The sequence below is a fragment of the Dromaius novaehollandiae genome, chromosome 9 (assembly GCF_036370855.1).
Source record: "Dromaius novaehollandiae isolate bDroNov1 chromosome 9, bDroNov1.hap1, whole genome shotgun sequence".
In the NCBI taxonomy this organism is placed as follows: Eukaryota; Metazoa; Chordata; class Aves; order Casuariiformes; family Dromaiidae; genus Dromaius; species Dromaius novaehollandiae.
In genome coordinates, this window is record NC_088106.1 from 2,668,206 (window position 1) to 2,682,288 (window position 14,083).

At 44.5% G+C, this 14,083-nt stretch overlaps 1 protein-coding gene across 8 annotated transcripts in view; it reads right to left on the bottom strand.

The window, feature by feature from the left end:
* Positions 1 to 2,045: 2,045 nt before the first annotated feature.
* VEPH1 (ventricular zone expressed PH domain containing 1) overlaps positions 2,046 to 14,083 on the bottom strand; it is a 118,851-nt gene continuing 106,813 nt past the window's right edge. For 7 of the 8 annotated variants that reach the window (XM_064516539.1, XM_064516528.1, XM_064516538.1 and 4 more), the window contains one exon: positions 2,046 to 7,492. In XM_064516539.1, the coding sequence (XP_064372609.1) occupies positions 7,247 to 7,492 (246 nt within the window). In that variant the 3' untranslated portion in view covers positions 2,046 to 7,246. The remainder of the gene's footprint in view (positions 7,493 to 14,083) is intronic. The other variant, XM_064516534.1, reaches the window with a different exon arrangement.

A 14,083-nucleotide genomic window follows, 5' to 3' on the forward strand; every position in this document is an offset into this window, starting at 1 on the left:
TTTATAGTAAAAGAGAGTATTTAAGAGCAGAAAACAGTCATGTTTTTGTGGGTAGATTGCTGTACGAACTGTATTAAGTTTTTATTGCAATCTTGTAGACTGCTTGAGATAAATTCTTCTGGTAAACAGCAAGGTGTGTAGCTGATAACACGGTCACAACCCCGTGAACTGAGTATGGCACCAGGATTTCAGAAGTCTTCAACTCCCCTCTCCGATTTATTTGGGGGAAAAAAAGGTCAGTGTGTTCCGTGCAGAGGCAGCTGGGTTCCCCTCGCTCTCAGGCATCCCCGGGCCCCTACTCCTGGCAGACCGGCTGCGCAGAGCCGAGCCGGGCCCTTCCCGCACGCTTCTCCCCGTCCTTTCTGTGCGCTGAGGCGCGACGGGGCGGCAGCGGGCGCAGGAAGCGAAGGTGCTCGCGGCGCCGCGATGGCGGCTCCCCCTCCCCGGCGGCAGCCATCGCCTCAGCGCGGCCGCGGGGGGAGGGGCGCGGCGCCGCCGCCACCTCCGCGCGCGCGGACCCGGCCCCCCCGCCCCGCGAGGCGCTGCAGGCAGGTTGCCGCCGGGCTGGCGGAGCCCCTACGGCCGCCTCCCGCCCGCGGCCGCCGCCGCCCTGTCGCAACCGGACGGGGCGAGCGAGGCATTTCCCGCCCGGCCGCCGCGCATCACTTCTCGGAACAGCGGCCGCGCTTCGCCTCGCTGGCCGTATCCCTCCGCGGCCGCCGGGACTAGCTCCCCGCGGCCGTAACGAACCGCGGGCTCGGCGGCAAGTCCCGCCCCGGCGGGCAGGCTCGGGCTCTGATTGGCTCTTTGGGTTTGATTGGCAGGGCCCCCCCCACCCCGCTGCCGGCCGCCATGTCGCGCGGGGTCGCGGTGCTGTGTGAGGGCTGGCGGTGGCCGCCGGTCCGGCCCCGAGTTTCGGCCCCGCGCAGCCGCTGAAAGGGGATGGGAAACATTTTTCTTCCCTCTGCTTTTTGAGGAAGAGCAGGCTTGATCAGACTCAGGCCTTGCAGAGGCATAAGGTTGCCCAAGCGTCACTGAACAAGGCCAAGTTGCTGTGTAGTTTTGAGTTGAGCAGAGAATCAACTCATTGCTTGCAGGGTTTGTTATGCTGAGAGAGCCTGGGATAGGAAGGGATGTTTGTGGAGACATACAAATCTGAAATTTTAATCGAGGACAAGAAAAATCTGTACAGAATTCTGTTATTGATTGCTAGGCTTTCACAGGAACAGTCATGTCGAGTGAGGCTGAGGTACATAAGGCCTAGTGTATTGTTTCTGAGAGCAGCCAGCACTCGATGCTTCGTAGGTGGGTGCCACAGCTTATTTTTAGCCCTGGTTACAGTATTTAGTCAAATATTCCTTAGTTTTACAGGCAAATCTTGTAGGAAGATCGCAGAGTCCACAAAGTTTGCCTTTACCTTTCCTTCCCGTTTGTAGCTGGGGGTTTGAAAGCCAGCCTATAACTACCACTGAAGTAGTGCTTTGCGGGAGCATTTAATTGCTCTTCCAGATGTTCCCTAGTGCTGGAGGGTGTTGTGCTTGCAGGTTTGTGACTCAGCAGGAATGCTATTTAGTCAGAAAGGTTAATGTGCCCACCCTATTTTCTTGCTGCTTTCACAAGCCCCCTCCATGAGTCATACACTGTACAGTCACAGAGATTTTAAAAACAGATCTACACAGTTTGAAGGGATACCATCACCAACCTGGAATATCTCAAGTCTTTTAGAAACCTCCAACATTCTTCTGTGTTGCACTGCACAGCCAAAAAAAGACCAAGGAACCCATGATACTAATGCTAAGCATGTGTGCAATGGCAAAAGCATCAGTTCAATGTACTAAAGATTAAAGAAATAGTAATAAAAAGGGGAGCTGGGGAAAATTTATTGTGGCTGGACCATTCTGAGGTTATTCTGAAAGTGAGACTATCACAGGTTCCTTGGTATTTGCAGAGGGCAAACAGCTCTTTCTCGTTTGATACCAGTTAGCAATGTGTGCAGAAAGATCTGGAATGAGAAGGAAAAACAAGAGTCATGGAAACAGCAGGTGTCAGTCATCACAGTGGAATTTGCCTTTTTATTTTCATGCACACACCCATTGTGTATTGGTTTTAATTTGCTCTGTTTTACCATATTACACTTAGAAGCTTTAAAAACTAAAAAGAAGTATATTTGCTTTCATTAGGGGTGACTCAACCTGCTGGTACCATTCTTAAAACTTCTTGATGTTTTTCATGAATATATTTTTGAATTCAGTTAAGTTGAGCAGTGTGTTGTCCCCTCAGCTGTTATGCAACTGAAAGCCTTAGATATGCTGAAAAGTTTTTCTGTATCATGCTTTAAAAAATGTGCAAACAATTTGCAGTAGCAAGTCAGCTGGTACCTGATGTCTCCAAACTGGTAAACATGGAGTTACGTTAAATGTTTTATTTTGCAACAGAATCCACAGGAATTGGTGTCCACATTAGCAGTGCCTTCCCTGTAGAAGCACACACAGATATGCGCAGTGGACAATTAAAACCCATTAAGAAAGCAGAATTAATTAAAGTTCATGCTTTGTTGCCAAAAGACTACACTGCCAGAAAACAGTGGCAATCAATAATTGCTGCTTGACTCATCAACGTGAATACAGTAATGAGCCTAATTGTTTTGTGTCCTTTGGCCTGGTACCATGTAGTTTATGGAGGTTCTGTATTTAAATTGAGTGTATACAAATAGCTGTTGGATATCAAAGTGGACTTTAAAGCATGTGCCTTTGTTTCACATGTACTCTCATAACAGGCTGCAATCACATGTACAGCATTTGCAACACTGGTGCCCAAACAGATTTGGCATCACTGCTACGTTGCCTTTGCCTCTCATACTCGTTCTTCATCAGCATCATCCTGCAGGTGCCAGGACTCCATACCAAAGTGATGGAGGGCTGCTAGGAGTCACGGCTGGAGCCTGAGCCCTGCTGCTGAGAACAGCTTTGGGAGGCCATGAGTGCCTTCCTTGTCCAAGCAAGTAAATGCACTTGGGGGATAGGACATGTCAGCGTGGTGCATCTTCCAAATCTGTTTATCTGTTGTGTACATTTGCTATCTATACCCTTGCACGTTTCTGCAGTGCCAGAGAGATCTTCCACCACCTCTCAACGGCTGTGCTGTTTCTTTTGGGCTGCAGCTTCCGTCTTCCGTCTGTGCCTTCCATCGCAGTTCCAGACTCAAAACCCAGCAGTGAGCTGCACTGGCAAAGGATGGCTGAGCTGAAAGGAAGGTGGCATCACCCTCTGCTGAGCAAGTCTTCTGAGAAGGGAGATTTAGGACAGAGCTCTGTTCTCAGCATTTTCTAGTGGGTAATCTGACTACCTCAGTGCCTGACATCCCCTAATGGTTTTATAGGTTTGTCAGCAAAATGTTTCACAAAAGATAATATGAGAACAGGTTTCTCAGCAAAGAACTGCAAATTGATACATGTAATTACCTTAATATAATAGACAGGATATGTTTGAAAAAAGTAAGAATCTGTGATAGGAAATTCTAATTTCCTTACAGAGTGATTGATGTCAGGTATAAGAAAACTATGTTAGGACATTAGCCAGTAAAATCCATTAATTTTCTGCTGTCATATCAAATAGATCAGACATCCATTTTTACTTACTGCATTCACATCAGTTTTTATGTGCAAGATTTTTGAAAGTACAAGTCTTTTTTAATCAAATCATTTAAGAGATTGACTTCAATTCTTTGTATTGAATCTGATAAATTAACTGAGAATCTAGAATTCTCTCTCATCCGGTGAAAAAATTTGCTTTATTGGCTCTAATACAACTTTTACTTGGAAGCAGTACACTTCCACTATGGGTTGAATACTGGCTTTGCATTGATAGAAAAGAAAAAGTTTGGCATGAAAAGACTTGGCAATGAAATTTACTCTGGCTGGAGTAACAATTACAGTTTTTTGCTCTGTCAAATTAAGACTTTAAGAGAAAACAGATATTTTTGAAAAAGATGGAAGTCAATTTTGGAGTCTAAATTAATAGCTCAGAGAAACAGTGAAGATTTTGAAATCATTCCCAGAAGATAGTTTCTTTAAGCTCCTACTCATTGGTCTTGAAAGAGAAAAGAGCAGTTCAGTATTGTGAGTTAAAAAAAATCTGAAGTTTTTCCTCTGAATAACTTGGTATGAAACCAGAAGTGTAATTCTGAACTCAGACTTCTATATAGACGTTTCTCTGTTTCATGTTAACTGATTCTTTACCTTCCACTCCCTAAAACTCTTATTCTTTTGGTTTCAGTCACATTACTCCACATTCTTCCTGGTATTACTCCTTTTTGCTTGCTCCAGTGAAGTCACTGGTGGTGACTGGCTTAATCTGTCAATAAAAGATTCAAACCTTGCCCCATGTGGAGAGGAGCATTTTTTTTTTCCAGGATGTTGTAATCTAAAATGCAAAAATCTGCTGCTGAGCTGGAATACTGGGGTTCTTCAAATCTGCTACTTATGGTACAATATTTCTTGTCTTTTGCATTCTTAGGAAAGCTGCATTTCTTCTGAAAAATGAATAAAGCACTTTTAAAGACTCCAGGCTCTACAGCATCTGAATACTAATTGAAGCCTACCTCTTCCACTCATTTTTTGAGTTTATGGAGTCAGGGCTTCAAATTTCCCATCACAATGTACTCTAATGACTTTAATACTACATTGCTCTTGTGTATTGGTTTAATTATTATTTCATCAATAGAAGCATAAAGAATTCGGAAAATAAGCCTAAGTATAGAGTGTTTGTCATTTTTTTAAAATAAGTTGATGTTGACCAGCTTACTTTTTTATAAACAAGAACTTTATGCATTTGCAGATTGAACAGCATGTTTAAAGTCATCTTAGTTCAAACATGTTTTCCAGCACATTTAAAACTTAAGCCTGTTTTTCTCGTCTAGACACATCAGTCTTCAAGAAAAAGCTGAGCAGAATTTAATTTATCAGCCCTTATCAAGGTCAGACAATTATGTGATCACAGAAGTCATATTTAGACTGCAAATCAGAGACAGATTCATCTGCATACAGAAATTTAATGCTTTAAGTAAGCTGGTTTCAGAAGCAGAAAATATTAAATGTGTCCAACTGCAGCTGGCACTTGCAGTTAAGGTACCAGCATTTAAACTGCGGTAGGTAACCTCTGGAGAAAGGGCAGGGCCGACACTAGCAGTGCAGCAGCCCCCATGAATTACCAGAGCACAGCTGTAGCAGTCCTCCGTGTTCATACAGGATCTTTGGATCAATTAATTTCATTGATTTAGCATCACTTTGTTTTCATTGGCTACAACTTCCATGGGATAAGCAGCTCTTCAAATCTTCTTTTTGCAAGGGTACATATATAACAAAAAAGTTTGACATTTGCTTCGGGCTCTGAGGCAGAAGCTCTGATAGATGCCAAGGCCATTTAAAGACATTACCGCCAGCGATGGGCGACTCACTGCTCGTGGTCCCTCCGTGACAAGGTCAGCATCCCCATCACAAGGAGGCAGAGGCACCCCAATAGGCTCGATGACGCTTGGGGCAAGGGTTGTGCACATTTGCTCCAACAGCTCCAGTTGTGATGACCTTTCCGGCTAGCTCTCTGTGCTTTGGCATCTCAGAAGGCTTGATGCAAGAAGCCTAGCAGGCTTAGGTATTCCCCGAGTCGTGTTTTTCTACTGCATGAACCTTGTATGGTCACCAGCAGGGCTGGAGACGCATGCAAAACGCAGGCAGGCAGATGAGAGCGGGCAATGCTCACTTTGTACTAGAGTAGATGATTATCCAAATGTGCAACAAGGGTAAAATGACGCCTCTGCTGCCGAGCGGTTCTGAGAAGCGGGCAGTTTCTGCTCTCATCTCAGGTTTGACTCAGCCCTATTAGGTAAGACCTAAAAATGTGGATGGGAAAATGGGCTGTTTCTTGTCCCTGAGGTGTGCAGCAGCTAGCAGCCAGCTTCTTCAGCCAGAAATGACACCGCAGGAGCAGACAGAGGGAACACTGTTTTCCCTTTTCCTCATAGCAGCCTATCATCATAAGAGAGAGAAATAACAGCCTTCTTGCTTTTGGAGCAGGTTGGAAATCCACAACAATGCTTGACTTTTTCTACGCCGGGTGATCGCCATGCACTTAAAAAGCAATATGCTCTGCATGTGTGCCTGTACATACATCTGCCTCAGATCTGTCCTGGGGGAAGTTACCACAATACTAACAGTATTTCCATCTGTTGGTAAGAGAACTAGGAAAATGGCAAATGAGAGAGAATGACATCGAGCACAGGACAGTCTTTCAGATCTCACAGTACAACCCCTTGCTTCAATAACGGGGTCTCGCACCCTGGGACGTGATGGCAAACCTGAGCTGCTGGGAACACGCAGGAGTTTGTTCTTTGTCCTTCCCATGCAGTCCTCTAGCGCAGACACCTCTTGTGTGCAAATGCCGTTCTTGCAGATATATCACAATCGAACAAATCTGTAGCTATAGGCATATGTACAAAGGGGTGAAGGATCAAGGCATTAACCTGGAATAAATCAGACCAGAGCCGCTAGCGCAGAGCGCGAACACCACCGCGCTGCTGAGGGGATGGGAAAGAACAGGCTGTACCTTGAAAGGCACACATCAGAGAGACATATTTAGCTCTTATTCATCCAGGAGAATATTTGTCACTAGTGGGGCAGGCCTGAATTATTTTTAGGGGTTGCATCATGAGTCTGCAGCTTTAAAAGAAAAAGATCAGGCTATCTTGTCTTATGAGGATTTATCCTGTCCTTGTGTTTTTGCGAAGCAGATGTGCACTGATGTGCACGCAGGCCTGGGAAGCTGAGCAGTGTGTATCGATATATGCAAGGCATGATGTGCTGTAGTGCTCTTTCAAGGACAACGTCTGGATTTAGCATTACTAGCTGTGACATTAGTAGTCTGGAAACCCTAACCTCACACACGCTGTCCTCATTCGGGGCTGGGGATGACTAGCAGGTTGAGCCCGAATGAGTTTTCCTAGCGAGAACCCTTTGCGGACGGAGCAGTCGGACATGGGAACGCCTAACGGAGGCATGCCACATCGGCTCACGGCGCTGAGAGCGTTGTCTTGCTTTCTGTATATCTAACTCGGAAGCTGTTTTGCTTTAACAGATCTGTCTCAGCTTCAGCGAGACACTTCAGTCCTTCGGTGACCTTGTTCTGCAGCAGCGGGACGAGGTGACTTGCGAACCTGACTGCAGCATCGCTGTCAGCCCCGTCTGGGCGAGGGGTTAGCCTTCCAGCCTGGCTCCCCGAGGCAGAGCCCAGCAGCGGCCTCCGACGTCTTCTGAGCCCAGGAGAGGCTCCGAGTCGCGGCAGCGAGCGCGCTGCTGCCACAGAACCGCATCCTGCTCCGGTGCACGGAGCTGGGGGAGGTGGCCTTCTTCTGAAACCTTATCTGACGGGCTCCTCGAGCAGCTGCAGAAGCTGGGAAACATCGAGCTGCAATCAACGAACAGCCTTAGCAGGTGCTTCCCCTACAGACAAAGATACAGTCAGTACAGAAATGCTTCATCGCATGTAAATATCAAGGAAATCTTTCACCGCTTAGTCCATTTGCATATTTATATTTACTGAACTGCGGATCTCTGCAAAATGAGTAAAAGGCCAGTTTAGCAACAGCAGTACCAGCTGCCCTCCAGACCTTGGGTGCACACGAAAGTTGCAGCCGACAAGAAGTCTTTCAGACTGTACAAACTTCTTTAAAACCACTGTAAGTGTTTTACCTGGGAGGACTGCCCACATTCAAGTGAATCAGGCTCTGGTTCTGTGGCTGCTTTTTTGGAACGAGAGCTTTCATCCCTCTGTTGGAGTAAGGATGAGCCCTTTGTGTAGGTTGCTTTTTGTATTGAAGCAAATTGTTTATATTACAGCTAGCACCCGAATATCAGAAGGGTAGTTAGCAAACACAGAAGAGCAGCAAGGAGGCAGTGCTGGGGATGAGCTAAGCATGTCAGCAGGCTTTCTTTTTTTGCTGTAGGAATTGCTGTAATGGGGTGTGAGCTGCTCGAACATTTCTTCATGCTTTTGCTAGCTTTTTCTGCTATAAAGCACTTTGGGGTATTTTATCAACTCCAAGAGAGGTGTTTTATTTGTTTATTTATTTTCATACAGAACGATTCAAAGAAAGACTCAAGTCCTTCCCTCTTCATCTCTGCTGCTCCATCAGGGATATTATTTCTCTTCCAGCATTTAAGCTGAAATCTAAGCTCTACTGAATCACTGCAATCCGCAGGAAATTTGCCATTAAAACATGCAATTCTGTCCTTATGTCCTTATTTTAGACAGAAAAAGAGCACAGCTTATTGGTCGCTATATATCACTTACCAAGAGTACCTCACTGGATGAAGGGGCCATGTAATGATTAGGAAGACACCTTTAACCAGCCTGACAGAATGAGAAAACACTAAATATGTTGCTGTTAATTGTAGTTCGTGATCATAAGTACATGAAAGAGTATTAATCATATACCTTGCTAATAATATGGTGGTTATTAGACCAGCTTCAGTATACTCTAAGTGCAAACTTAATTCCCATATCAGTGGTGAATTTTATGTGGCTGTTTGTTTGTAAAAGCAGCATGTTTTGGTCTTTCCTAAGTGGTTGTGTGCCATCTCGTGGGTTGACTTAGTTTTGCAGAAGAGCCCTAGGATGATAATCTCTGTGTCACCTCAGGTCAGGACACAGAGGGGATGAGTAGTGCTTTACAGTCACACCATCACCGAGACCCTCACTAGCAAACGAGAGGACATTACATTGTTAATATATAGGCAAGATTTTCCGAGCTAATAAAACCAACAGCAATATTAAATATGCAAAAGATAACACCATCAATAGAGCACAAATCACTTACAGAGAGAGGAAAAGGAAAATTTGCAGTAATTAGCTATAGCTGTCATCAGTGAGGTCACTCGCTCTCTCCCCCAATAGTGCTGAGAAAAAAAATGGAGTATTAATGTAGACAGAATCAAAACTTTTTCAAATGCTTTTCAGCACCGCTAAGAAAAGCCATGGACACCTGGCAGAACCTGGCAACGGGCAGATGCTCTGTGTTGCTGTAGGCAAGACCAAACACTTTTTATATCAATATCCCAGAATAATTTCAGCACCAGGTAATTAGAAACAAGCAAAGACCTAAAAATTAATGTGAGCAGGTCATTTACTTGTGTAGATGGACACATTCTGCTCACCGATTGACATAAATAGGGATTAATACCACTACAATCAGTTTCCCAAACTGTACAGTAACATAAAATAGAATAGGATTTCTGTTTAATATAATTGTCCTTTTAGTCAATGTAATATAATAATTGTGTCATTTATTTTTGGAACAGACCTCAGTCTAAATTAGGAGTGTCTTAAAGATGCTCTTAACCTTATCCAGGTCCTGGAAAGACCCACAGTATCATTTGCTAATACTTCCCTAAACTGATGACAAACAGATCTGACAAATATCTGTGTGTATGTATAATAACACTCCACCCCCCCTTTTTTTCTTAGCCCCAGGTCTGCCTCAGTTACGCTGCATCGCTGGCAGCATCCCTCCCTGTTCACGGAAATAAGTACACGGTCTTGAAATATCAAGACATTTTCTTGTGCAGCCCTTGTGTCTGGAGTTAGTTTGATTCCTTCTGGGCTGGACAATTTGAAAAATGAGTATTCTATTCAATTGCTAACAGAATAATGTTTAAAATGCCCTTTCCTAAACCTCAGGTGAAAGAAATACTTTATAATAAATTACGGAATTATTACAAAAGCAGGGCTTTATTAGGATACCTGCTACCCAGCAGGAGGCAGCACTTCACTACAAAAAACAACCAGAATTTAGGAACATTTTGGTGTTTGACCTGAAGTAAATCTAGACTTTGAAGTGAACTGAAAACCAAAATAACGCCTGTCCTCTGCAATCTGATCTGCCAGCTGTCTCCGTGGTACTGACGATAAAGGTTTGCGCAGTAATTACGAATGAATCTTGCAGCGTTAATCCTCCACCTAAGTGGTGGAGGGTGGCAGAAGGCACGGAACGGGTTCGAAGCGAACCAGAGGTATTCGGAAGAGAAATGCTATATTTATTTTGCATTAGTTGCAAGTATGACTGTGCTAATAATGGATTGTATCTGATAAAAAAAACTGTTAATTTGAATTTAATTACCCTTTTGGCCTTGGGGATTCACTGCAGAGAGAAGGGGCTTGATCACCTATGGAGAAACATTGTTCTGTGGAGCCACCTCAAAGCAAGGGCTTTGTAACGCAAACAATATCTCAAATATCATTACATTGAAAGAAACATGTCAAAAAAAGATCACTGTACACAATCTGTCTTAGAAACTATGCAAAGTCTGCGTACTTTTAGGTTCAAATATTCAAAAAACTTTCTGTGAGTTTGGCTTTACTCTGAAACAGAAGATGACTTTGCTGACTCTACATGGTCTTGAAAAATGCCAGAATTTTGGTTTGGTGTTATGATGAAACCGATAAAAAGGATTGGCATAGATCAATTGTCCCCCTTTAGACTGTTTGCATACATTACTAAAAAAAAAAACCCTCACAGTTTACCATAATTATTGTTTTTACTGCCCTGGATCTTAATAGAAAACTGAAATGATTAAATCAGCTGAAATACGTCAGAGCCTAAGCCACCTATCTGGACAGTTCTGATTTTCACATGCCTGCCCCACATCAAAATAACTAATATATCATTTCAGATCAGAATCTATTTCACAGGCTCTGTTTACCCAGATATGTGCTGCCTTCACCTAGTGACTCTATGGGATAGAGCAAGGCCTCCTCTAAGGGTCTTCACTCCTTCAAAATAACTTACTGTGCATCCAAAGCTCAGCAAAATGTAGTTAAAAAAATGGCCCTCACGCATTCTTCACCAAGTGCTTCCTTCGCGCAGTCACAGCAACACCTACCCTCACTTAGAGCATCCCCCAAGGCTGCACTCAGGGGAGAGGGAGTCGATTTTGGTATCACCTCCACAGCTTCAGACTGGCTGTGCTGGACCAGACCTAAACTCCATGCAGTTCAGCATCCCGCCCCGAGGCAGATTTTTAAAGTGTGCAAGACCAAAGCAGGCCACACAGTGACTTTCTTCAGGCGTTCTCCCAGCCTCCAGCAAACTCGGGAGTTTCTCAGACCAGAGTCGATATCTTTGTCCTTTTGGCTAGACTTTTCCCCAAAATATTTCCAGTTCGTGAACCCATGTAAAATTTCAGCACCCAGAACTTCCCGTGACAAAGAAATCTCCAGCTTTCTGACACATTTCTTGCATTTAGAACCAGCCACCCTTTCAGCATCCTCATTCTTGCACCAGAAAACACTAACAAGGAAATCTGCTGTCACCTCCAACTTATTACCTAAATCCCAGCAGCTAGTTCTTGATCAACTTGGTAAGCCCAGGCACCACCTCTATGTGGGTGTCTCAAGTTAATTTGCTCCTAGGAAGCTGGGAGAAAATATTTTGCGCGGTCGTGAACCAGAACTTCCAGGACGGTTTTGGCAAAGCCCAGCTGACGCCTTCGTACTGCTGTTTTTACCAAGCCACGTTTCAGGATGCAGCCGTGGTTAACAGCGTGTGCTGCAGAAGCTCACTTATCAGGCCAAATAAATGAGAGATGTCTCCAACGGGCCAGTCTCTGGGTTCATCAGCTTATAGCGTGTTTAAACAGTCTGTTAACAGTTAACAAGCTGCTGAAATCCTTTGGTGGACAAGAGACATTTCTGGCATTTTTGGACCTCACGTCAAGCTATATTTGTTAATACAAAATGTAATGATCAAAACAACATGCACATATCTAGACCTTTCCTAAAATTAACAGGCCCAATGGGAAATCCAGCGTATCCACAGGATCTGTTGACATTCTCTGCAGGAGGCATCTTGTCAGGCCAGAAGCCTCGGGTGCACAGTGAATAACTTCGTGTTGCCTGTGTCTCCTCCACGATTTACAATATGTATAAAGACACCTTCCACCCAGACACACCCAGCTGAGACTTTGCTTATCATTTGGTTATTCAGAATTATGTGAAGGTTCACGCAGCTTCTTTCCTTCTTTTCTGTGTTATCCTATCTACCACCCACCAATGCATACCCGTCACAACGCTGTGCTTGAGAACACCCGAGCTAGCTCAGATCCTGGGAGCAGAGAACCTCTTCCACGGGGATACTTCATCTCATGGAATTAATCGTAAGTCAGAAAAAGAGATGCCTTTAAAATGGCTGGTTCTTATGAACCTATGCAGTTGGTAAGACCTCTGACCCGTGTGCAATAGCAGAAGCTATACTGCGTGTTACTTGCCAAGGTGCTGTATCTGGTGGTGTGGACCTTCCTCACCATACTCCCCCCAGCATCTACACAAGAAGTGCTCCTGCAGGGAGTCGGAGAGGCTATTCGCGTGGATAAAAGATGCAGGGATGAACTGGTACTGTAAAGTTCGTAGAAAGCAGCTGGAAAATTAAAACTGCTGTTACAGTGGGAACTCCTCCCAGACTGATACTGCTGGTACACAGAGTACCATCGACGCGTGAGGCCTTTTGACCAAGATGCCATGTTCGGGGGAAGTGTGAACTCTGCGCATTGCAGGTGCCCTCGCAGTCATCCTACCTGCTCGGTGATATCTCCTGCATGTCTGCTTGGCAGCAGGCTCTTTAAGATCTGTCCCCAAGAGCCTCCCTACCAAATAAGTAGATAATGTCTGTATATAAATAGACATCTCAGCTGATGGATTTGCTCTGGCAAGCCTGATCTTTCCCAAAACAAATAAGTGACCTATACTTTGCACTTTAATCCCAAGTGTTCAAGTGTTCGCTTCCCCGTTGCCTCCATTAATCACAATTCAATCTTTTAGATGGAAAGACCGGAGATAAACTTTTTAAAAGAAAAATGAAAAGAGGAGTGGACTGAAAAAAGTGACTGATAGTGACACAGAAGTGGAAAGAAAGGTATTGCTATGTAGATATTAGAGCCATAGATTTAAAGAAAAGAAGATTGAAAGGAAGAGACAAAATATAGCGTATCAGACCTTTGCAGACAGACCCAAGCCAGCAAAACAGCCCATAAGACACAAAGATATATTCAACATTTCAAACAGGGCCCCTAGTTTGCCCTCATGGGGTGAGTGCAAAGACTGCACCTTCTCGCACATCTGTCCTTTGGCCATTGCCTGGGCATGAAAAACACTCCAGGAAGATGAAAGCAAAAGGTAGGAACAGACACGAGTAGCTTTAACAGAGGTGAAAAGATGCTAATTAAGTCATCCAGCTATTTTCTGCCACTCTGTCATGTTTACAGGTCTATGAGCTGACAACCTTTTAACTAAGACAAATTTATATGGTAAATTATTCAGAAGATGTGAAAGTTTATAAGGCCTTTTATCTGCTTTTTTGGGGGAAAGCGACATATATTGCTCACATTTCAATAGACTTGTGGTCTAATTTGATATTACACTTGATGGTATGAGATACTCTATTGCTCTTTCTGATTGAGCAATAGAAACATACTGAAGATCCTGTTGTATTTAAATGCTTAGATATGATTTCAGATTTCACATAAGCCCAGCGACCTTGAAACATATTCCCTTTGATTCTTCTGCAGTGAGTTAGTGCAAGGAGTTCAGCTCCTCGCATGCACCATCTCTCATTCGTCTTCCTTGCTTGCTGCGCCTGCCTTAAGGAGCTTTCACCGTTGCTGCTGGGCCCTTAGGCTTGTGCGTGACGGGCAGGAAGCCTCAGTGCTGGATACCCGAATTACACAGGTGCTTCCAGGTGCCTTCCTGCTGCCATTAAAAGATCTGCTGATGAGGACGCTCAGGCGATCAGTCAACACGTAATTAAACGGTGGAACTCAGAGCCACAGGGTGTTGCGGAGGCCAAAAGTATGAATGGCTTTAACAAGGGATTGGGCAAAATCCTATTATTAAACACGGTGATCAGGAAGAAGCGTCTGGCGTTAGAGGTCCCTAAAGCATCCACCGGTGGAAGCAAAGGGGATGCTGCAGAGAGGGGGGTCACTATATCTGTCTTCTCCTACGCTCTCCCTAAGCATCTGCTACTGGTTGTCAGAGGCAAG